General features: G+C 44.1%; 1 protein-coding gene across 5 annotated transcripts in view; it reads right to left on the minus strand.

Annotated features, from left to right (window-relative positions):
- Positions 1-21,377, minus strand: part of CCDC85A (coiled-coil domain containing 85A) — an 82,405-nt gene extending 61,028 nt beyond the window's left edge. For 2 of the 5 annotated variants that reach the window (XM_061356814.1, XM_061356815.1), the window contains exons 1-2: positions 20,680-21,373; positions 17,175-18,090 (exon numbers count right to left, since the gene is read on the minus strand). In XM_061356814.1, coding sequence (XP_061212798.1) covers positions 17,175-18,090; positions 20,680-20,898 — 1,135 coding nt within the window. In that variant the 5' untranslated portion in view covers positions 20,899-21,373. Of the gene's footprint in view, positions 1-6,867; positions 7,940-17,174; positions 18,091-20,679 lie in introns of those variants that run through there. The other 3 variants (XM_061356817.1, XM_061356813.1, XM_061356816.1) reach the window with 3 other exon arrangements.
- Positions 21,378-26,126: the final 4,749 nt, after the last annotated feature.

The raw sequence follows: 26,126 nt of genomic DNA on the forward strand, positions 1-26,126 counted from the left end.
CAGTCTAAACTGTTTATAAAAGGCAGTAAGAAACCATTTCTGCCCCATAGAACAGCTAAAGAAACTAGCACTGTAGCTCTTCATCCCAGACTTATAGTTGGTCTTCCAGTGTAACTGATTTTTCAACAGCAGCAATAATGAAAGGACTCATAGTATTGACTTTCACAAATTAAGACTGAGTAAAAAAGTAGGCAGAAAACATGTTTTGCTTTATCCTTTTTAAGCAGGAAAGCTCAGATTTAGTAGCAGAGTTCAACACAGACCAGATTTTTCACTCTTTGAAAAATCCAGTGTTTCCTAATGAGAGATCTCTGCCTTCCAGTGTACAAGAGGAGAACTGTGCTTTACAGAAAACTCAGGTAGAAGAGTAAAGGGTGTATAAGAAGACATTCACATTTCTACACTATCAGCTGCTGGGATTGCCACAGCAGCTGCACTTGTACTTCTCCATTCTCAGCCACAAGGGAAGACTGCAGTAGGCACCTTGAGGTGCTCAAGACACCAAAAGCCCCGGGGAGCTCAGAGATGCTATGGAAGTAAAATTCCAGAGTACGCACCATGAGGCAGTCAGGATCAGCACCACCACATCAGCACCACAGCTGGCAGATACGGTAACTGCTGCCCTGTTTTTCATCTGATAGAACAAGGGGCAGGATATCAACTGATCTCTGTGATTGACTAAAACCTGCATAGTCATTAACAAACCCCTCCAATTACTGTATTTATCACCCACAAAGAAGTGAATGTAAATGAGCGTTACCTGCATCATTCCCAACAGTTTCAAGTTCAGAAATGCTGGAGCTCTGCTTGCTTCTATAATCTAATTCTGCTGTCCCACACCTCCATTTTCTAGATAGAAGCAGGAATACTGTTAAAAACAGTGCAAGTTTGCCTAATCCAGCTTTGGGTAACTGGATGATGACGTTACCCCTTCTTCAGAGTCCTTCACTTTACAACATACATGCCCCTTACTGTAACTCTGAACCTGTCCAACCTCATCCAGTTTCTTTTTCTCAAAGAAAACCCCTCAGAAACTACAAATTCTTTTATAAGCAGCTTTATCATCTGTGCTCACGAGGGTGCAATTCAAACCTTCCACATCAAACACAGCCTGCTCCCATTACAGCTACAAAACTACCTCCTGGGTGATCTGTCCTAGAAATGGCAGTTGGCTTCTGGACCCAGTTTTAGGAAGGAGGAGAAAGGAGATCCTGTCCAGTGCATCCTTCTCTTTCCTTTCCACTTCCAGCTCCCCCTGTAACCCCTCTGGGGAAAAGTGTGCTCTGCCTCCATGCTCCAGCCCCCCAAGCATGACTTGGGGAGCTGCTCACTCTCCTTTCCTGGATACTGAGGATGCTTCATCCCTTGTAGTGTTTTACAAGGTATATGGATGGTCAAGAGCTTTACAAGGCAGCACAGAGAGAGTCTAAAATGCTTCCCAGCTACTAAAAGCTTTACTCATACTGTGCCTTCAGAGAGAGCCAGCCCTGAGATGAGCAACCCATGAAGGCAGCACCCCAGGAACATTTTTTGACTGTCTTCAAACCTGGATTGAAATTCTTGATGCCAAATATCAATCTATTGAAGGCAGGAAAGAAAAGTTGCAAGATTTCCTTCAGATCAGAACATTATGGGCAAGAGGGACTGCTGCCTGCTTCCTCTGGAATACATTTCTAAGCCCCAGCTCAGATTTTCATGATACCACTTAAAAACCACAAATGAGTGCTTCTAGAAGCCTGTGAACTCGGTGGGGACATGCAAGTGTATGAAGTCAACCACCTGAATAAATAAAAGCGGTATCAAGCTCTAAATGATTTCATTAGTTCCAGCATGATCTCCAACATGACAACACAGTGGGCCATTCTGTTTGCTGAAGCAGCACGACTCCAGCACACACATCCTCACACACAGGCAGTCCTACAGCACAGTACTCAGGAGTCTGGAACAGGCAAGCAGTCATTTATTCCAAGGAGCAAGAAGTGCTGCTTTAACCCAACCTGCCCTTATTCCCAGATAGGAGCCACGAATGTTTTCTGGCAGCTTGTCTTTCAAAGCCTGCCCAATCCCACCCTCATGCTCCTGGATAACAGCTGCTGGGAAGCAACAGGGCAGCACAAGACCTGTCATCAGGTTGGCACCACTCCTTATGCCTTTGAGTGCTTCCCTCTGTGGCAGGTGATCCGCGTGATGCTCATCACATACCCACATCTTGGCAATGCACTTTGCTTCAGGAGGACCACATTAATCAGAACCCTTGCTTTCTCACTGCTATGTAAGGAGGAGTTTTAGATCTGCATCATTCCCTGAGAGAACTGTTCTTGCTCATTTCTGAAGTTCATTAACAGGCCAGTTAGCCTCCTGCTCATCGTCTCTCATGCTGGACAAGAGTCTAGCAATGTAGACAAAAGGATACAAAAGCATTTTGGTTATTCTACTAACCTTTCCAGCTATACCAAACTCTTCAAACATTTCCAGTTCTCCTTAATTGTATGATGTGTTGCTATTGCACATTTTTTAATGCATGCTCCTGACTTCACATGGCTCAGACAGAAGAAACACTATCACTTAGAACGTGAACACAAAGCATGAGATGTGACCAGTTACCGTGTGAGGAGCCTGGACACTGTGTTACAGGATTCCATGTCTACTGACAGCGATATCCCAAGAGTTCAGCTTAAAAAGAAATGTACTATTTTGACCCTTTCAAAATACCTGCAAGTGTTCTCATAAACTATTTTATCTCTATGAATTATCACTATTCCATTTCCTACTGGTTTCTCTGCATTTCTAACTGCTTCCTGGTCATTTTTCTTCTTCAAGCTTCACAGTTGAGTATCTTGACCTACATCCAGTAAATGTTTACAATGACCAGAACGTGATAATCCCATGCTGGAGTTATAAAACTGCTTAAATACATTAGGAATGCTTTTACAGGAGAAAATTATATGGCTCTGCAGAAAATCTCACAAGCAAAGGTATTTAGACAAGTGCTACATCAGAAGTGGCACCATATGTTTCCACACTTCAGCATGAAAGACAAAAATGAAAAGCTACTGCCCTGCAATCTTAAAAATACACCATTACTTCAAGCACCAAATAATCAGAGCAATCTAATTAGGAAGGGGATAATTAAAAGCCTAACAGATTGCTAAATCATGCTCAGGACACACAACCTAGTGTTTGCTCCAGTTTGTAAGATTAAAATAGTAACAGAGCCAATGTCTCTTCAATCTCCGCCCAGGTTTGAAGCACTAAATTGCACTCAGACCACATCTCATGGTAAGAAGTGCCATTAAAAACTCACTTCTTCGCATGGCAGGAAGCTGCTGTGATTGCAGTAACTTTCTACTCATAACAAGAATTGTTACTATAGTCCTGTCATCACATTTCATGGGCTGGAAATGGTTAGGCTGTCATTTCTGAACGTCAAAGCCCGATTCCCCACTGAGTGCACATTACTATGGAGCCTGAAAATCCTGGCCTGAATTCTGATGGGTGCCATTCATAAGCATTTTTAGCAATGACTCTGCTACAGTTACTTTGCACAGGAAACCTCCATCTTTCTGGCAGACAGTGAGAGCCTTTCCCCAGTCTTCCCTCAAACACAGCCACTGCTTCAGACTTGAAGTAAACACTTCAGAATGCAGTGTTTGACAGATAGCAGCAGCAGCCACCTACCTGCTAGAAATGAGTGTACAGGCTTTCAGCCAAAACATCTCAAATTACACCAGCTCTCTGGTTCCTATCCATATCTGCCAAGTCACACAGATGTGCAGACTGGGCCTTGTCACAGAGATTTATAACTGCTAAGCACCACTGGCATATTCACAAGATAACACACTATTGATTGATACTGAGGACCAAATCACCATCTTTCCAAAATACTGTGTTCTCCTCCTTTCCAACACATAACACCTTCCATTTTCAAAGTTCATCCTGATAAAAGATGAATTCTCCTTTTGATTGCCAGTCAGCAACTCGAAATCCTCAGCTGATAGCTGACCATTGCTCTGATTCATCTCAGCATCTGCATCTCCCAAATGAAGGCAACTACAGCTACACAACTACTCTGCAACTTCAAGAAGAGGCCACAAGAAACAAGACAGACAAATATAACTTCCTCTAGTAAGGCTACCACAGCACTTTATGTATGGATTCACTGTAAATCACTTTATGGGCAAGGATGCTTTTAAGCACCCCATAAATCCAAAAGGTACATTAACATCTTCTAATATGCCTGCTGCATTACACACACAAAATAGCTTTGTTCCCCACTGGTCTGGTTAGCGTACTTCAGGAAGCTCAGGAAGGAAGGAAGCAGAGCCTTAAAAGTTGCTTTTGAAAGGAAACACATTGAAAATGTTTGTATCAAGCTAAGTGTTCATAAAGGTGTTTTCTCAGCCCCAGTTTTTACACCACACTCAGAACCAGACTAATGTAAAAAAAAACTGTTGGAAAAGTGGGATGATGCAATGGAATAATCAGTAGCTAAAACTTAGGAAACCTGGATTTAAGGTTTAGTTGGTGGCTGATTCATCCTGCCTCTTCATTTGTTTAGCTCATGGTTCTTCATACATCAGTGTTTGTTTCATTGGTAACTTGTTTTGAGAACTACAGATAAAAAGCTGTAATAAACAGGAACTACTAAAAGGTGTGTTTACTCAGGTTAACAGCACATCCTTTAGCTCTTTATACACATCAACTTCACAGAGCCATTTTCAGTGACTTTGCAAAACAATTATCTTGGCTACAATCATTCCTGCATGTAAACTGATGCTAGTTCCACACCCTGATGCTATCCTAGTCAACACACCAGTGATCATCAGGGCTAGTACTACCACTAGTTAATCCATCTCCAGTAAAGAGCTGCTTTGTCTCCTAACAGTCACCCAAAACTGGTTCACGATTGCCTTCAGGCTCAAACTCCACAGTTAGAATCTGGAGAAAGAAAAGGAGTTTCTCATGGCTTTCCACAGCAAGTGAGCAAAACAAAACAGCAGGGTTCTCCTCTCCTCCTGCTTCCTGGTTGGTACCACAGTCCCCACCTCTGAGATGGCACACTTGCTCTGGACCTTTCAGAAGCTCACAGGGCTGACTGAAACACAGAAGCAGGCTTATACAGCACAAATCAGAGCAAAAGGGGTTGGCCCAAAAGACTGGGACTGAACAGAACAGAACTATTGCAATGGCAACTTCCAGAAGATGCAAAAATGTCATTAATCTGATGGCCAACGTGGCACAGATTTTGAGTCTTTCCATATGCCAGAGGTTCATGAATTCAGCAAAATTGAAGCATACCACAGACACACAAAAATCATAGAAACATACATAGAGTGGTTTGGGTTGGAAAGGACCTTAACAGCATCCAGTTCCAACCCCCTGCCATGGGCAGGGATGCCTCACACTAGACCAAGTCATGCAAGGCTCTTTCCAACCTGGCCTAGAACACTGCCAGGTATGGCAACCTATTACAGTGTCACCACCCTCCCAGCAGAGAACTTCCCCTGTTTTAGTTTGAGCCCATCACTCCTTGTCCTACTGCTACAATCCCTGATGAAGAGTCCCTCTCTAAAATAGATATCATTGAACATTTACTTTGGTGGCTTTCAGATCTGATATATATTGGGGTTTTTTTTCAGAGTTTGTGGTTTTGAAGGGTAAGTTTTCTGCACAATACCCCATTAAAAACATATGTTCACAAAACCAGAGCAAGGTGACATTATACAAGATCTGATGATGCCATACAGAAGGAAAAGAGAACCAGCTCAGCAGCGAGGATTACACCTTAGTGGATGCCCAGATCTCTGAGACTGCTCCCCACCCTATGGGAACAGATATTGGCAAACCTGCACACAATGAAGTGGATACCAAGCCCTACCTGACTGGCTGTCACTAAACCCTGACACCTCCACAGTCAACCTCCAGCCCAGCTTACTGGTTTGCAGCTACCAGGCCACATCATGCATGGTGTGGAGGATAAACACCACTGGAAGTGAAAGCAGGCAGGCACCCCACCTTAGTCAGCATCACACCAAGCCAAGATCTACAATCTCACCCACCCCTGGGCCACCACAGATTTACAGCTGGCTTGAGACCTGAATTAGATACGCATTTGGATTGCTAAAGGGATGGTGTTGACATGCAGAAGAGAGCAGGGCCTGCAATCTGAAGATCAAAGAACTACTTCTGATTTACCCTATTAAAATTGAGAAATCTATGTTTGTGAAAACGTGTGCAACAAACGTCTCTGGATGTGGCTAAACCAGAGCATTCTCAGCTTTATCCTGTCCAGATTCCTGATCAGACTTCTGGAACAGTGAAGAAACTGTCTCTTACTACCACTTTCCCACCGCATTTCCACAGATGGGATGGGATACAAGCTCAGTACTTCATAAGCACTGTATTGACAGTCATGGCAGCTAAGGAGCAAATCAACCAGCTGGTTTATTCACCATCTCACTAGTCTGACTATTCACACTTCTGAGGCACCTGAATATCACACGGATGGTAGACCAGTGAGGCTCAGGGTTTGGAATTAAGATGCTGTTGGTTCCCTGAGAAACAGCATTTCCTTCTGCACACAACATAAACCTTGTTTTTTCTCACCCCAGGCAGTGAAAATCTACTGATCACTTTCATCCTCCATTACAGACCCCTTACCATGGGTTTCAAGAGCCTATGCGTGAAGATGTATTACTGAGCAGCACTGCAAGAACAAATAAATCAAAAAGAACAGAATTGGAGGGGGGCATTCAAAGCACTTCATTAAAAATGTTAAATGCATCTTCACAGTCAACACTGTCTCTGCTGTCACAAGGACAGGGGGCATCAAAACATGCCACATGAGGTTTAAGTGACATGTGGGGCTAACACCCAACATCAATTTATTGAGAAATACAACTGTCAAGTGCACCTCCACCAAACACAAAGCAGAGCCAAGGTTTGTTACGTTTAAGGTATAGATCCTTCCATGTTGATAAAGCCAACAGCTATTTTGATCTCAAAGCCAACAGAAAGGGTTTCTCATTCAAACAGTCTTCACTAATCCTCAAATATCCATTTTCCAACCTGATATCAGGACCAATACTGTTGGCTTTGTTAAAGAAATAAAACACCATCATGCAACAGAGATGGAGTTGAAAATATTGCCCAGAAATCTGACTGCCAAAGTACCCATTTTCAGGTATAGGTTGATAAGCGTTGACTTGTCTTTTAAGTACGAACCACTTGGCTTAATCTGGATTGTTGCAGAGTTATCACAAAAGAGGCTCAAGCAAGTCCTTCTGTGCTATGTCTCTTTCTGAGCTTCCCCTTTTCAGTATCCCACTGGTCAACAACTGGATGTACTTGCAGTAGTGTGATCAATACAAGGAGTTAGCACCTATCCAACACATTCTTGACAAAGAAAAGGTTGATGGAGTGACTTAAGAGGATAAAACCCTGAGATCCAAGCTTCCAAGAGAGTCTGATCAGTCCCTTCCATGCTGTCACACAATCCAGAAACTCCTTTTTATCAGTCTGGATACAAATTTTCAATACATTCTAAAAGGTTACGAGATCTTTCCGTTTTCTTACATTCACAGAGCAGGTAAAATACACAAATACCAGGGCCTTAATGCTGAAATTAGGATTTATTTTTATATGCTCAGGATGCTTTAGTTCTCCAGAATACTTGCAGCACATGCTATGGTTGCAAGTGATCAAAATGTAGCATCCAGCATCACTGACTGCATTGTAGTAGACCGGGTGGCAAGTTCCAATAACAAGGAGCAAATCAAGAAGTTCTCAGCACCTCTACCTGGAGGAGACAGATTCTGGTATCTTCTGCTGTTTAGTCAAGACTGCAGAGCCTTTGGGCTAGGTAGTTGGAGAGCTGGTTAGGAAAAAGCACATTGTTGCTTTCATGGTTTCTGTATGGACTTCACGATATTGCAATAACCTAAAATTCAAAATTCAACTTCAGGTCACAAAAAAAGCTGAAATGGAACAGGCAAAAAAACTGAATGACAACAACAGCCAAGTGACTGCAGAGCACTGCAAGCGCATGGATATTCAAGCTCCTTGCTTCTGTCTGGGCATCCAATCTCAGTAGAAGTCAGGTGCCAACAAGGAGTGAAGTGCTCAAATACTTCCATGGACCTAGGCCAGTTTTCAGGTTCTAGCTCACAGCATTCATGCAGTGTGCTTGATGGATGCAGCTGCCTTCAGTGAAACCTTCCTTTCTCATAAGCAGCCAGTATTTTTAGAGACCCATCCTAATGTCACTGATAATGCTTTCAGACCACAAAACCCCGAAGATGGATTTTGAACATCATTAAGATTCATTCACTGTAAAACAAAAATAGACTCAGAAACCAAGAGGGGATGTGGGTCACCTCCCAGTGCTTTTCTCCAGGCTTCTCTGAGCTTCACATAAATGTGAGCTACCTAGTGATGAATCAGCCCTGAAGCCTTTGTAAAAAGCAGATATATATATTTTGTTTGAATCAAGTGTCAAGTACATGCTCCAGGAGCCTACAGCAAGGGCTGAGCAAGGCAAATGTTCACAATCCATCGGAACTTAAAGAGATGCAGTGGAAGAAATCTAGTGAGTTTTGAGGTCAAACATCTGAAGGAGGTGTCTCTCTACTGATCAAAACAGAAGTTTGGTATTACAGGCATAAAAGCTCAGGAATAATTTTAGATAACCTTGAGAAAGCACCTGTCCTGTCTTTAGAAGATATCTGAAGGGGGCCTATAGGAATGCTGGGCAGGGACTCTTCATTAGGGACTGTAGTGCTAGGACAAGGGTAACGGGTTAATACTGAAACAGGGAAAGTTCAGTTTGGAGATAAGGAAGAAGTTCTTTACTGTGAGGGTGGTGAGGCACTGGAATGGGTTGCCCAGGGAGGTTGTGAATGCTCCATCCCTGGCACTGTTCAAGGCCAGGTTGGGCAGAGCCTTGGGTGCCATGGTTTAGTGTGAGGTGTCCCTGCCCATGGCAGGGGGGTTGGAACCAGATGATCTTAAGGTCCTTTCCAACCCCAACTATTCTATGATTCTATTTTCAGTACTGCTGCATACCACATGGCTCAGAATGCTTTTTCAGCTACAATGTGTATTTACTCATGACACTACTGTGTTTGACTAGTAACCACTTACATTATTATATGGACTTCTACTAGTCAGTATTACAAACCTTGGCACCATTTTACCCTCTCTAACTTGACATAAGGTTTGTAATAATTTGGTGCAAAGTTCACAGAAATCATGCAAATGAAAACTGAAGGCTTGAAGAAGCCTGTACATGCTGACGTGTAGAGGTACAAAGCTGCAGGTTCCTTCCTCTCCCTAAGGATATAGAGAAACCATGCAAATACACCCAAAGTTTTCTAGTAAAACTGACAAGTTGAATTAAGGCTGTTTGTTATTCACAGCCTTCACATGAGTGTTCATCTTTGAAGAGAGCCAAGCTCAAGATAGCAGCTTTCCATTCACTATCAATCCATCTGAAAACATTTTCCTGCTGCGTACCAAATGCTCACAAACACATCCCAAATCATGATCTGACTCCCTTCTGTGTGCCTTACAGAATTAAAAGCACTTTAAAAAGACTTACACACTAAATGTGCACTAGTGTCATTAGGGCATTTATATTTTAAAGACAATTCAGTACAGATCCTTCTCCCCATGTTACACTTGTAGAACTAATCTCCTCTGAAATGGATTACTGTTGTTACTAGTGTATCCTGCTGGCTTTTAGTCCCACTGTCCAAGGCTTCTCCCAGGCTAATCCTTCCCTTTGCTCATTTCATTTGGTATCTTTCTATTATGATACTGTCTGAAAATCCCATCATAAGTGATTGGATTTCAAAAGAACTGGGAATAGCACAGAGAGGGGAAAGAAGGGTGGTGTTTTTTTCTCCTCATTTACCTAAAGATGCTTTCAGATTCTTTACTGTGAATACCCCAAAGACTACAGAAGATTCTTAATTCACGCTTATGAAGGAATCAAAGAACATAACTAAGACCCTTCACAGTACTTTAAGTTTGCACTAAGACTGCAGACTGTATTATTAAGGCCTCGAGGAATATTATAGGCCACAGCCGGAGAGTGAGTATGGAAAAACTGCCTCCACATAGAAACGAATAAGGACCAAAAGAACCATCTTACAGTAACCAGAAATTACCACACTGGATCAGACCAGTGCAATTAGTATTTTATAATATATTTAGTATTTTATTATATATATGCATATATATATGGGGCACACACACACACAACAAGGACCAGGACCAGCTCTTTTAGACAGAGGCACATGAAAACTTTTGCCATTAACAGCAATGGAATGACACTGGAGTGAAATTCACCCTCAGTTTATGCTACTTAGAAGCTGATGCTCACCTTAGAGCAAATGAATCAGATCTCCCAAACACCAAGGATTCCCATTTTACCTTGCATTTTCTATTACCCAAAGGGTCACTTGACACTTCTCAGGACTTTAACTGTTGTTGGGCTCTGTGTCATTGCACAGCAATGAAGGCCTGGCTAAATCTGCTGGTGTGGCTGAAAAGTTCAGTTACAACTGAGCATCCTGTTACAATACTTCTCTAGGCTCCATGGTACAGTGCTCTATCCTTGTCCTTACTAAGGCTTAACACCACAGTTATCTCTGGACAGAGAAGAACACTGTTGGTTCCACAGACTCAAGCATAAGGTTGTGGCAAAACCAATCATAGCACAAGCACCGTATAACTTGGTTTTAATCTTTCCATATGTATGGAGGTGGTGTATTAAGATGCACTTCTTTCTGCACCAAGCCAAATTCAAAGCTCAGTGTACCAGTCCTAATAGATTCTCTTAACTGAGGCACCCTTTAACTATTCAAGCAGCACACACAGACAAGATTTATATCAAGATCATGACTTGAAGATAATTCTCAATGCTCCCTCAGAAGCTATATATATATATATATATATCTGTGTATATAACAATAAGACCTAAGCTGTGCTTCAGTTTACTAATTAAAACATGACTTACTAGCTCAGAAGACAATGAATTTTCATTGCTAGAGTCATTTTTATATGTACACAAAGCTTTATTTACCTCATTAAAGCCTTTAAAATGTGGAATGCTTCACTGTCCTTCACTCCTGTCAGCCTATGTGCGCTCTGGGTGGGTGAATGGCACAAAGTTTTAAGCCCACACTATATAACTGCTACCCTCTTCCATATTTGTCAACCAGCTCCAATCCTTGCATAACCTGCTACAACTCCCCATTGGTAACTTCCTAATAAGATAATACATTAAAGATCCCATTGCTAGCTAGAAGAGAAGAGACGGGACAGTCTTTGGTTAACACACATAATATACCCTGTAGGTTGAAGTCCTTAAACAAGCAGCATTTACCAAGAGTTATTATGATGGTCTAACTCTGCATTATAACTGACAGAGTTCAGAGAATTTGACAATTTAATCACTGTAATATTTCTAAACCCATATTTTACTATTATAAAACCACTTTTAACTCAAAGCTCTGCAAAGGACTGTGTTAAATGAGGTCCTGGCCTCAGGTTAAAGGTGCTCTCTCCAAGCACAGACTCAGACACGGCTTTCATGTGAGGACTCTCCATTCTGGCACTAATGAAACAAAATAGAACCAAAATGTGCCCACAGATTTCAGGCAGCCAACACTCACAGCCCTGGGAGCTCCCGATGAGCTCTCACAGGTAAAAGCAAATACCTTGCATCTTGACCCAATCATCATGAGAAATAAATGATCTTGTCTACATACCGAAACAAACTCCCCCTCCCTGCTCAGACACCACGTTATTGTTCACAACAGGCATGAAATAAGCAGAAGTAGTATGAGTGTGTCAGCCCCATCTCAGCAAAGTGAGGGGATGCCACCAGGCTGGCTTGCAGGGTGTTTGTCAAGACACTGTGATAACAGCACTGTGATCTATTGTCAACCTTTCACTTCTGGAGCTGTCTGTACAAACCTCAGTGTAGTTCCAGCAGAGACCCAGAGCAAGAGCTATGGCCACACACCTCAAATTAATCAGCCAGCAGAGCTGCTGGTTAAATGCTTGGGAGATAAGAGCCCTGCTCACAGGTCTGAAGGGAGAGCTGCTGAATGGGCTCTATCAACACTTTGGTGCAACTATGATACACCACAGGAGCTGAGGGGTGAGTAACCAACTCACTGCAGCAGCTGCACACTTAGCATCAATCCCCTCCCACCTTATTAACACACACACTCACCATTGACTAACACAGACCTTGCTCGCAAAGACACATGGTGTTCTGGGTTCATCTGTAACAGTTATTTTTCACTTTGTTTCCTATACTGGTGTTCATTTAAAGGTAGCGTATCTCCATTCCCTACTCCGATTCTTGCTTCCATCAAAGACAGACTGAACTAGCACCAAGTCCTTATTGCCAAAGTGATCTGTGGTGCAGGGTATGAAACCTAAGGGGAAAAAAGAAGGATGAGACTTGAAAGTAGTGACTCCACCGAAAGGGCAGTGTCTCACACTTGGCTGGGGTGTACTCAGTCCTGTGAGGAGAGAAGTTGTTCAGCTGAGCTCTTTTCCCACTGTAAGGTGTAGTGCCACTGCCTACCTAGCATCAGCTAGACAGGGATAGGACCAAACCTCTGCCAGCAGCACCACTCTCATTGCCATTTTGATCAGCCACTGAACTTCCCAGTCAGAGCACTGGAACATCCATGTAAGTGTTTGAAATTAGGTAAGTGTCTTTGTAAGGAGAGGCATCACTCTTCCCATTAACACATCACCAGTTTGGCTGGAAGGACGATCCACCTCACATTAAAACATTCAAACCACTACTGGTTTTGTCAGTGAAGTTAAGGATCTGTAAATGCAAACTTCTTCCCAAAGCCCTACAATACAAGTTTGTAGTAGGCTCATTGTTTTGACACTGCAAGATGCATTTTCAGCTTGATAAATTACTCCACAAAAAATGAGTTGGGTAATAAAAGCAGCACACTCCAGTCACATACATATTCACGTATACACCCCAGTTCTCCTACAGTGTGTAATAGCTAAAGATCATTTACAAGCTTGACATAAACCCAATGGAATTCAATTGAAAGACTCTGATTGACAAAGTTTCAGAGCTCTACACTTCAAATAACAAGCTTCTGGAATAAATAGTAAAGGATTTCGTAATGGCAAGCAAAAGAATCTCTCAATCCTGTAGCCTCTGCTTACACAACAGGCTTCTCTCAAGAGTCAGTAAAGCTGTATTAGGCTCCCAACAGCAGATGCAGGGTGGTAGGTGCCATCAGGAGGGCTCAAGTCACACTCAAGGTATCATACACTGCTATTAATGACAGGCAAATTATTTCCATTATAACTTTAAGGAACATAACACATAAACAACCTACACCATAGCATGTCATCATTTCACTCTTTGGCCAGGAGGATGCAAGCTGTTTCCACTGAGAGGCTACCAGTTAACTCAGTAACATTATTACATGTTTTCCCTCTCTAAAGTCATGCTGCAGTTTCCTCTTTTTACTCAACACAGCATTTTCTGAGTTTATTTCCCTTTTAAGCAGCATCTTTATAGCAGAAACTGTTCAGTAGTTAAGCCAAGTCTCCATTTAGCCTACAAATACCTTTGCTCAAGGAGAGGGGCTGTTGCGTTTGTTCTGCAAGAACCCTCACACCTCCAGCAGCACACGGTGTTAGTCAGCAGTTTTACTTCTCCTCATTAACAACCTCACCAGGCAGCAAAAAGCACATATGAAAAGCCTTCTGATGCTTTCCTTTCACACAGGAGTCAAAGCCCAGAGTAAAACAAAGGGCTTCTTAAAATAGAAAGTTTACAATAAATTGCTTTGACTAAAACCCACCACTTAGATTGCAACTGCTGAAAGCACGATCATTTATACTGAGCACTTCTACCCCACACACCATGTCAGAGTCAAACCATCATGTATTATTCTCAGTTGCAGAAATGTTCTCTTTGAAGTGTTTTTTATTGCTGGTATCTCCTAATTTCAACACTCTTTCTATCCCAAATAACCCTGTGCCCATTACCCAGAACCTTTAGGTGCAAGCACAGCAGAAGGTTGCTGCCATGTTCTAGTTGCTTAAAGGCTTCCAAATGAAATACATGTTTTCAGTTAACAAACATCAAGTCACATTTAGAGCTCTCATCCCAGTTTCTGTCACTATAAAGGTTGAGGACATCCAGTGCAGAAAAATATGTAGGAGAACCCTGAAATAAAGTATTTAAAGATTTATAAATCTTATAAATGAAAGCTGACATGTCATACTAGAAAAAAAATACTCGGATCAAACCTTTGAGCATAGAAAATGAGAAAAATTAGGAAAGGAAATGTTATCACCTCATCCTTTATTCCTTCAGCTCTGCCTATGGACCAAAGACAGCTCCAGACTGAAGTAACTTCCTGCATACCTCATGACAGCTTAAAATAAGCATGAAGCCCAAACAATGAATGCACATGCCATATCCTGTAAAGCAGGCAACAGCTACACATCATATTTCTGATGGCACTGTAATGTTAAATTGCAACTGCATTAACTTTAACTTAAGAGTTTGGCAGAACCCTGCAAACACTCCATTCCTCATGTCTTTACATACAGAGTTCTAGTATAGATTAATTGCACATTACTCAATACATTGATTCCCTGTGGTCACACAAGTGCTGACAAGACAAGAACTCCTCTCAGAACTGATTCAGGGTCCAGTTAAGAACAAGGAGGATGGGACAGGCTTGTACTGAGCCTATCAAGTTCTGATTACGTTATTCCTTTAGTTACAGAGGAGTCAAAAGGTGTTAGTATTTCTTTGCTATTTGTCACTCTTGCTGCTCAAATGACAGTCCATGAGAACTACAATAAGATTAGAAGTGCCCTTAAAAATAACCACCTGTATGTGCAATCATACTGCAAGTTGTAAAACAAACTAGGCTCCACCAACACGATATAGTATGTTACTACATGATTTTTGGATAGGAATCGAAAATACCATCCTTTTATATTGCTGATGGGAGTTCAGGGCCAGGTATACAGGCCACTTTCTAACTTCTGTTCAGTTCCATCAGTCCTTAACAAGAGACGCAAAAGATCAGGATTTTCTCTACAAGGCACAGTTCCCATCTCTACTCAATTGGCAGGTTCATGTATATAGGCAGACTCAGGCACATTAAGATCTATACACTACTTTAGCAATAACAAGCGATAACAGTCAGCACTTCTACTGCTTCCATATTAACTGTTCTTCACACCTTTACAGCAGCTGGCAAAGGCAAAACACAAAGCCCCTACAAGGATTCAGCCTTGCTATGAAGATCAAGTATGTTCTTGAAGTTTAAGGCTTCTTCCTCAGAGCAAAGCTGTCAAGAGTTTTAGCACTGTCCAAGGTCAGACAGAAGTCAGAGCTAAGCCTCATGCTTGCATCAAACTATATAAATATGAAAGGAGAGAGGTTTGACATCCTACTGGTGAGAGAAGTCCTCTGCACGAATGATTATATAAAGCACAGGACAGGCAAAGCTCTGCTTAAAGTCAATAAACAGACTCGCAAATCGCCAGCTGCCCTCTCCAGCATCTTGTGGCCCAGGTCCAAATTGCAGAAAGCTCAAAGACTCTGCACAAAGGACACCATTAAACTCAGGTTTAAAGTAGCAACTGCTTTCCTTGCACTGTCAGTAACATGGCTGAGCTCTCGACAAGACTATTTGGACTGAAAATACACCAGAAAGTCCACCCTGCTGGGAGCAGAAACCCCATCCCTTTGTGCATGAGTTCTAAAACCTCAGATCTCCTTTGTACATAAGCAGCGATCAGACTGATGAACCTCACAAATGTAACAAAGAAGCCATGTGGGGAAGTCTGGTTCCATACTTCATGTTACTTACAGCCAGGTCACTTTTAAACAGAAAGAACTGGATGGAGAAAGAAATACAGTATTTAACAGAAGTTCTTGTAAGACAAACATGCAACTTGTGCATTGCATGTCTTCACAGTCATACACTCATCTCAATCGTTTTAAAATCATTAAAAAGAGAAGTCTCTACATTTAACCACTTGGGGTTCCTCAGCCCTGTCAAGCATATGCATTTACCTGACAGTGATCTGGACTTACCCCTACAGAGCGAGTTATCTTAGCTGAAGGCATTTTGCAACACAACTTCTACAGCTGCTTATAGAATACAAAGACATGAACTCCACCCCAGTTTACCAAGACAAAATCATCCTTTTCCACAGAGCTCGACTTCCAATCTAAGAGCAAAGGTCTGAGAAATGGGTCTGCAGCTACAATGCTCTTTTCCTTCGTGAAAACAAACTGGAGCAGACTACAAAAATTCTGCCAAGTCTCTAAAAAGTTATTTCTACAGCATAGGAGGATGCTTGAACTCTGGTTTAATAATTTCCTTTGCTGTATTTCATTCATTTCAATGTTTGCAACTGTTTGTCTTAACAAAAGGCGTCATTGTGACTACTTTAAATCATTTCAGAGAGGATACACAGCTCTCAAAGCTTGTGCTTAGAAGCATGTTTATTTGGTATCATTCTAAAATGCAATAATAACAACACAAAACCCCAACCTTAAGATCTTCTTTCATTTTTAATTTATTATAATTAAACACATGAAAGCTCAAGGCTTTGCAAAGCTTTAGGAGCAGATTCACTTATATTGAGCCCAGCTCTTCATCTGGGGTCTTTTCCAAAGCTTATGGAAAAGGATGGAAGCAGCCTTCCAGCAACAAACAGGAATTTTTTACATCTTTAAAGCTACAGAAAGAGGGGGTTGGGAAGGTGGAAATGAAACGGAAGACATTCACCTCCATTCTGCTGACTCAAACCCATGCAGCTCCTCTCTGATGTACACAGAGGTCTGCCTAGGGACAAACAGTTTATGCCTACCAGCCACAGAACAGGATCACAGCCAAGAGCTGCTCCATGGTACCTTACACCAACACTCAAGACATACTTTTCCTCTGCTTTTGTCATCTACTCAACACCTACTGGAAGGACTCTGATTACATCACTTGCTAAAGAAATAATGCCAACACCAGACTTGGTACCTTTCACTTCACATAAAACATTATTCCTTTTTCAGAAATAGCTGGAATTAATACTGAAACTACCTTAGTAATTTTCAAAATGAGTTTTCACTAAAGGTATTGACCCACCATTCATTCCATTGTATATACTCCTGTGGTGAGGTGACAGGTCATCTGTTACTTGTCTCCTGAGGGTACCTTCTCTGCTGCCTCCACTGAGATGTTTGAGATGCTCTGGACTCCCTCCATAGTGTTGTTTGAGATGCTCAGGGCTCGTACCCCTCACTTTGTGGAGATGTTCTGTACTTCCACTCAGCGTGTGCTTTTGAAGATGATCTGGGCTGCCACTGCTGTGCTTTTGATGCTCAGGACTACTACCCGGCCTCTGCTTTTGAAAGTGTTCAGGGCTACTACTCAAAACATGCTTTGGGATAGTTTCTGGGCTGCTGCTGCTGTGCTTTTGTTGTTCAGGTGCTTTGACAATGGTTTTGTGATGCTCTGGACTCGGTCCTTTCAGGTGATGGTCAGGACTGCCAGAGCTCCTTGGCTTCTGCAGGTGCTCTGGGCTTATGCTGCGGTGTTTCTGATGCTCAGGGCTTCCTTCACCCCGAGTTTTCTGGAGATGCTCTGGACTAGTACTTGGATGATGTTTATGATGGTCTGGACTATCTGTGCTTCCTGTGCTAGACGTACTACTGCCATCACCAACATCTCTGATGTAAGCACTTGTTGCAGTTAACTGGCACAGGCTGATCTGGCTGTCGATGGAGCTCCGACTGCCTGCTCCACCACCCTTCTCCTCATCCAGCAACACACACAATTCCTTCAGCTCCAGGTTCTCCTTAACCACTTCTTCTTGTCTCACTTCCAGTTCTTTCAGCTTCTGTAAGTATAAGGCAACCTCTTTGTGCATAATACTAGCGCTGTACCTGCCCAGTCTCTGCCATTCTCGGGACACCTTCTTGCCCTTCTGCCTGTCATCATCCAGAAAGCAGCAAAGGTCTCGCAGTTCTTGGTTATCTTCTTGTAGCTTCTGGTTGATATCCTTTAAGAGAAAAATTACCATGACAGAGAAGTGTATAAAAGAATAACATTATACAAGCTAGTGAGCAGCCCTGCTATAAACTCATCACCTAAGCATTCAAGCGAGGCACAAGCAGTTGTGTGTGTAGATCTGGCAATATTATAACAGCATCATGCTTCAAACAAACAAAGCTGCTGGCCAGTAAAAAGCAACAATCACCTGGAGCTAATCTAGAAGGGCTCAAAGACAAACTTGTGATACAGCATAAAAGTTTTGATGCTTAATTCATTTTCATGCTAATCATGAGAATAATTTCGTTTTTGACTTAGCAAAGATCATCACCTCTTCATGATGATTTCACTCCCATGAGGTATATTCACCTGCAAGTTAGAGCTGAACAGAACTGCAAAGTACACCAGAAACTGTAATCTTGCTTAAATAATTACTTATTAACATTTATGCTCTCTGTTCCCTAAAGCAGATTCACATAGAAGATGAACATTTGAGAGATTTAGGAAAACTGAGCCTTTCTTTGGCTTTGTTTCAGATTTGCATGACAGAACCTTGTCAGGCATTACTTAACCAGGACTGCTTCAACCACTCTGCAATAAAATAATCAGCTGTCACAGGTTTTTGTTAGGAGTGAAAATGAAGTACATGATTCCATGCCCTTCTCTGAGGGAGGAACAGTGTGAAGCAAATGCTCTGAAGCAAAAACATTCAAGCTATTGCTACAGGAGAATAATGTGCCAAAGAAGACATCTTCAGTATTTTAGCCTCCTAGTTTTACTAAACTGCTTGTGACCATATTTATCTTTCTCTCATCTAAATATTCATTCCTTCTTACGTAAGGCATGAGAAATAGAGATTAGCCACAACTGGTAAAATATTAGCCTTATGAAAAGACCAGTTTAACACTATTTCTTAAGAAAAGGAAGCTTTTGTAACTCTACTGCATGTGTTTATCTGATCTTTGCTCCAAACAGCTTGAACTTGACCAATTTCAACCCGTATTTGACAACGGAAACATTACAGTGAGGCTACAAGGTACCCTTTAAAATCTGGGCTGCAAAAGGGATTTTAAATGACCCCACAGTGGAATAAAACAGTTATGGAAGCCCAGTCGGTCACTCAGAGGCAGGAGGTATCCAATCACTGAAACCAGCCACAGCTGCTCATTCTGACTCAGACCAGTTACTCCACACAGGACAAAAGAGTGGATGTCCAGGCACCAACCCAGTGCTCAGGGACTCATTCTCCCTAATTCCTTGACAAAGTTCCAGCTGAGGCATCTAAACAAAAGGTGGAAGTGAAACATCACTTAAGGAGTTCAGAATGGAGAGAGGAATTTGCCACTCCTTCCTACACATCTTGGTCTGTTTTGCTACTTATCTGGAAGAGGCATAAATCTATATGATATCACCTTCGTACATAGCTGTAATTCAGCTTACATTTAACACTTTAAGCTGTATTTTTACTAAGGTACTATCATGGATGGGTCTTTTCTGCCCCCAGATTGTCAAAAAGAGGGAGGGCAGCCATACACACACACTCTCTCACTTTGCAGAACTTGGGAGATAGGAACAATCTTCCCCCACATGCTATTTATTTTATGCCATACTGTTATCAAAGATGCTTTCTCAATCTTTTAGTTGATTAAAGCCGTTCTGCAAGTCAAGAACTGCCTTCTAATGTATTCTTACATAATAATTCTAAAGCCCAATCTATATCTCTGTTTCCCCTCTCTTTACCTCCAACCTCACCTCACTGAAGGAACTTCCTAAAGGCAATGTCCTCTCTCAAAGCAACAAGGCATAAAAGGTTTTGTAGTCCTGCCTGCTTTAAGATAACTTTCTAGGTCTGTAATATATGTGTGCATACTAAGGCAGGGAAATGATCTATAAATACTCACGCTGTCTTCCCAGTCCTTAGAGGTGGGAAAGAAACATCAGGGACTATGCTCCTCATCCAACAAAAGAGTTCAGTTAAGAAGGGTTAAGTTATTACAGACTTGGTCTGCCCCTGACTGTAGCAGAAGCTACAGTACAATCGAAAATGGCTCAGTCAGAGGTGAGTTACCAGACATCTTTTTCAGACAATAAACTTCAGATTGGTTCTGATCATCCCAAAACAGAGCCCAGGGGTTTACCACCACCTGCCACATGGTGCTCTGCAGCCTGGAGATGAGCAGCTGTCTCCAGCAAGCCCATCAGACAAGTAAGTTATCTTAAGACAGTGACAGAAAACAGACTAAGCTACATAAAACCTTTTGAACGTCTAGAGCTCTGCATGCTACTCTTTCAAGTTCACTTTAAGGCAGGGTGGTTTAACCTGCCCAAAAAGCAATAAAGTCTAACACAAAGGTGACCAGACTTAAGGGGTTTTATCAACCCAAAACACACTGAGGCAGAGCATAAGACTGCAGAAGAGCTGGGTGTGCTCTCCTAACCAGACCCTTGCTTTTTAAGGGGGCTCAAAGGCTACTTATTCACTTTCCAGTGGACTCTCGGTAACGGCTCCTCCCAGAGCATCCACCTGCTGAGATTGCTCCCGGCGGGACGCCGAGACACGGCAGCAACTTCAGGGCTCCCACCCTGTCCACCCCGCTACCTTCAAGCCGCGGATCTCGCCGAGGTGGAGCTGGAGGCGGCGGTTCACCTCGCGGATGAGGTTGCTGTGGTCCAGCATCGCGCTCATCTTCTCGGCTTCGGCTCGGCGGAGGCTGCGGATCAGCTCCTCCTTGCTCCACTTGAGCAGTTCCTCGTCCGACACCTTGGACAAGTCCTCGGCCGGCGCCGCTCCGCAACTTTCCGACGCCACTTTGGACATGGTGGCACCCGCGGAGGGGGCACCCGCCGACCGGGGCTACAGCCCCTCTGGAGCCGCCCCACCGCCGCGGCGCTCGGGGGAAAGGGCGAGCGCGGAGCCCGCCGGCCTCTCCTGAGTGGGCACCCCCGGCTCCAGCGCCCGGGGCGGCTGGGCCGGGCGGGGGGTTACGAAGGGAATCGCTCCCAGCTCCAGAGAGCGGATCCTGGAAAACCGGAGGAAGAGGAGGAGGAAAGGGTGTGGAGGAAGCCGAGCCACAGGCTGGGGAGCAAACTTCCCCCGTCGACAAGGAGGAAAAACACAAAATAAAGGGAAAAAGACACGGAGAAGCGGGACGAGCCCGGCTCTTTCAACAGGTCAGCGGTCCTCCTACCCGCTGCCGCGCCGGGGCTGCCGGGGCGCGGTGCCTCTCACGGTAACCGCCGCGCGTGTGCTGCGGGCTGCGGAGGCTGCAGGGTCCCGAGCGGGCGCTCCATGGCGGCGGTCGGGCTGTGCCGGTCCGTGCCGTGTCCGTGTCGAGCGGTCCCCGCCGCAGCGGGAGGAGCGGCAGTGCCGGGCGCGGGGCTGCTCGCGGCTTTTCACACGTGCGGGGAAGGGGGGGCGGCGCTGTCCCCGCACGGCTCGCGGGCGCCACCTGCCGCTCACTGCCGGGCCCCGGCTGGCACCGCCGGTACCTGCCTCCCGCAGCTGTGCACAGGGGCCGGGCTGAGCGCACCGCGGCCGCTGCTCGGGGCAGCCCCGCGGGACGGAGCTGCCCCCCCCCCCCCTCAGGCCGCAAACCAGCCCCCGGTGCTCCAGGGAGCAGCTTTACACCGGGAAGCGGGGTGCGGAGGCAGCCGCCCGCCGCTCAGCCCGCTCCCCGCGCCGGGCGGGAGGGGAGGGCGCATTACATCACCGGCAGCCAGCGCCGCCTCGGCTGTACCGGGCTGTGACCAGACAGAACTAGACACAGCCCCTCCGTGCAACTCTTCACTCGAGCTGAAGGTCGCTTGAGCTCCCCGCAGGGATCAGGACTGGGATGTTTGCATTTCCCCCTTCAGAACAATCAGTGGCGGTGCTGCGAGAGGTTTACATGTCCCAGTTTGCTCGGAGATACAAAGGCTCTACATAAATCCGCCTTGCTGATGATTTGAGAATGGAACGTGATAATCCATTCATGCTGCTTACGAAGACATAGATGGTACGATATAGTTCATAGTGGATGAACTGGAACTAGTAGGTGCATAATCGATTGAATTCCCATTTTTTAATCACTCTGAGCAATCCCCTGCGGGCAGAGGAGAGTGCCTCCCTCCATGGGCTCTTGCCACCTCCAATTTCAGTATTCCATAATTACTCAGCATGAAGGATTCCAGGCTCTGGAGGGTGGAAAATATAAAGTGCTCAATATTCGGGGCTGCAGATGCTGAGGCTGGCTCTGCAGGAGCTGCACAACGCCTCCCCTGTCAGTCCCTGTCCCTGTCCCTGTCACCATCCCAGGTGGCTCCAGTGGCATTTTGCTGCCTCAGACACCTCTCTGCCATGCCACGGGATCAGGTAGCCAAGGGTTATTTTCTGCTCCAGTTCTATTTAAAAGTTGCAAGAATGGTCAAATCAAACACCATTTAGTCCTTTGTTCTTCTCCCCAGACTATCAGCTGTAATTTCATCACAATCAGAGTTCTGTTCCTATCCACCTCAGGCTACACTTTGCATTTACACTATGCCAACAAGTCCAACGCGTTTTCCCTTCCCAAGCACATTCAGAGATGCTCTGCCCATTGATCTGCTTCCCATGTACCTCCAGTTTTCCAGCGAGGTACCAGACTCTGCTCTGACCCAGTACAGCCCAGCAAGGGCAGCCACAGGCACCACCTTCCACTCCTACCAGCTGCTTGCCAAAGCCCCATTTTGGGTACATCCCACCACGGGTACAGGCTGCCACACAAGGAGAATCACCCCTACTACGAACAGAACCTGTGTCAAGCTGCAGTATGAACTCTGATGTCCATCACGATCAACAAGGGTTCCAACAGAGCATGGAGCTCTGCCATCATGAAATCCCATTTCCCAACCAGCACTAAGTATTGTGTGAAATATTTATTTTCTCTGAAAACTCCACCACTCCCTTAAATCCTCTGAATACTTTTCCCCACTCAAAAGAACAAAGCTGTAGATAAAAGCATCTGACCAGTCACAACAAAAATACTGTAAAAGGCCATGAAAAGGAGCCGTCATCTTTCATGCCCAAATATATTCCATTTTAATGCAACTCAAAAAGAACAGCTTGGGGAAAAGGCAGCAATAAATGAAGGCCGTTCTCATTCTTCTAATTCAGAAGTATATTAGTTGAAAGGTCAGATGATGTTGGAACTTTAAAAGTTCAAATGTATTTCTTTCCATGGAATCAGCTGTTGACTGAAAAATGCCTGATAATTTTTAATCCAAAAGCTTTAGGAAAGAATGTCCCCCTTGCCTCAACTCAGTGTTAATGGCATTTCCCAGGAGTAGAACTCCGTGGTTTCTGATCATGGGGTGCCATGGAAAGCACAGATTCAAGAAGCACAACTTCAGAAAATACCACATTCTCCAAAAGTCTGCAATTCCTCCACATTTGTGTCTTCAGGGGGCGCAGGTTTATTATATAGACACACACTTCCAGTACTTAAAGGGGCAACAAGAACCCTGGAGACAAGGACCTGTAGGGACAGGCCAAGGGGAATGGCTTGAACCTGACAGAACAGGGGAGACTGAGCTGAGCTCTTAGGCAGAAGCTCTTCCCTGTGAGGGTGCTGAGGCGCTGGCACAGAGTGCCCAGAGAAGCTGTGGCTGCCCCATCCCTGGCAGTGCTCAAGGCCAGGTTGGACACAGGGGCTTGGAGCAAGCTGCTCCAGTGGAAGGGGTCCCTGCCCGTGGCAGGGGTTGGAAGCGGATGAGCTTGAAGGTCCCTTCCAACACAAACAAGGCTGGGGTTCTATGAAACACAAAAGGAGAATTCATAAAGTGTGACCATTAGAAATAGTTAAATAAAGTCAAACTTCCAAAATTTGGGAGAAATGTAGCTCTAATAATGGAACCAAAACCATAGCAAGCGGAACTAATCTGTAATGCTTCTATAAGGAGAGCATCTAATTTCACACTCACGCTTGTGTAACAAGATCAAACAGAGAGTGGGAAGTGTGATATAATTATTCCATCTTCTGGCAATTTTAAAACCTTACTTTCAGATAGTCCATCTTCTGCTCAAACACTGAGCACTTCAGAGAATCACAGAATCAGCCAGGTTGGAAAAGACCTGTAAGATTAAGTTCAACCTTTATCCCAGCACTGCTGAGGCCACCACTAACCCATGGCACTGAGGGCCTAGTCCACACCATGCATGAACCGTTGCAGGGATGGTGTCTCCAGCCCTGCCCTGGGCAGCCTGTTCCAATGCCTGAGCATCCTTTGGGGGAGGAATTGTTCCCCAGCCCCATCTAAACCTCCCATGTTGCGGTTTGATGCCATTTGCCAAATGCCAGCAGCAATGTGGGCCCACATCCAATTAGTTCTCCATAGCTGACCATGGTTTGCCAGCTCCATAACATGTTCACGGCAGTGTCCTGCTCACCTCTGGACATGCAGACCAAATAGTACTTAAAGTCTCTGATCCTGGGGAGGAGTCTCTAATCATTATTATAGCCAGTCATAATTACACAGTGATTTTAAAACCACTTTTGGACATTTCCAATGAGGTCCTAAAGCTGTTCAAGAGCTCTCTGCCAAAAATGTGTCATAGCAAATGAATGCCTTCATAGCAGTCATGTTACAAAGATGGCTAAACTGTTTTTGTTCAGACTTTCCAAAAATACTTGTGAGAAGAGTTTAGACTTCAAAAATGTCATTCCCAAATCGGAAGGAAGTGAAAAGAGCTTTACAAATGAAAAGTTCAAGTAATTTTAGTTACTGTTGCTTCTAGATTTCTACCCATCATTCATGTGTCTGTGGCTGACACCCAACACAGCATCACCCACCCTGGCTGGTCTCTAATCCTAGCCCACGAATTCTCCAATGGCTCATCACCCATCCCTAGGCAGATCTCCACACCTTCCCACTGGATGACTTCTCTCCTTTTCATCCTGTCCTTCGTAAAGAGCATCTATCCATCTGTGTCAGCACCCAGTCACATGAGCTATCCCACCATGCCTCCATGATCCCAATGAGATCATAGCCCTGGAGCTGCACACAGACCTAATTCCTCCTGTCCGTTCCCCATGCCATCTGCATTAGCATACAGGCATTCCAAAGAGGCACCCAGTTGTTCCCAGGAAAGCCAGTGGAGTTTCCCCTGCAATGCTGTCCTCTCGGCACCTCCTTACTTAAGCGCACATGCTTTACGTGGACACCCTTCAGTCCTGTATGTAATTCCTGATATCTCTTTTGTCCACATAACTCTGCATCCCCTGCTTACCAGCCTGGTCTACCATTTGTTCACTTGTTTGCATCAGCTCTCTTCTGTCCATCCCATCAACAGATTTGCCAGAATGTTGGAAAAAATGCTTTTGCCTAATTTGGTCAGGTGGATCCCATCTCTTTCTATTGGTCCTTAACACTCACTGAGGATCCCATGGACATAAAAGCCAAATCTCTGCTTTCAAACCACCTGTGCAAGTACTTGACCACAGGATCCATCCACTCCTCCTTCAGCTCTTTCACCATAGGAGTCTTCATTTTCCAACTTGACAAGCTCAGACCCTCACTTATTCACTACACTAGTATAAATTGGATTAATGCATTCAATAAAAACATTTTACAATAGAATATAGAACAGCTTTCCCTAATGGAGTCTTCTGCTTGTACATTATAGAAGTTAATAAACTGACACCAGGCAGTCCCTATAATATTTTCTACTTCATTGCACACCCACTACCATCACACAGGGGACTATATTATGGATAATGCCATTGAGCTGAAGCTGGCCAGAAACAAAATCCTTCCTTACAGACACCTTCACATCCAAAACATTTACAGATGGAATCCTTGTCTTTTGCTCCTGACTTCATGATAGGCACAAGTGAACAGCAAGCATCCAGCAAACCCACACTTCCTTATGTCTGCAACCCAATATGAACTATACTCACACTCTCTGGCTTAAACCCATTGCTAAGGCAGGGCTTATTTATACTGCTTCCCTTAATATATTTGCAACAGGTAGAGATACACAAACACAGTTCCAGCTTTAAGTGAGATTAAAGACAGTATGTTATGTGAAAG

Source organism: Neopsephotus bourkii, unplaced genomic scaffold (assembly GCF_033783945.1).
Source record: "Neopsephotus bourkii isolate Nb327-2 ecotype Australia unplaced genomic scaffold, CSIRO-AGI_Nbou_v1 NB_873, whole genome shotgun sequence".
Classification (NCBI taxonomy): domain Eukaryota; kingdom Metazoa; phylum Chordata; class Aves; order Psittaciformes; family Psittacidae; genus Neopsephotus; species Neopsephotus bourkii.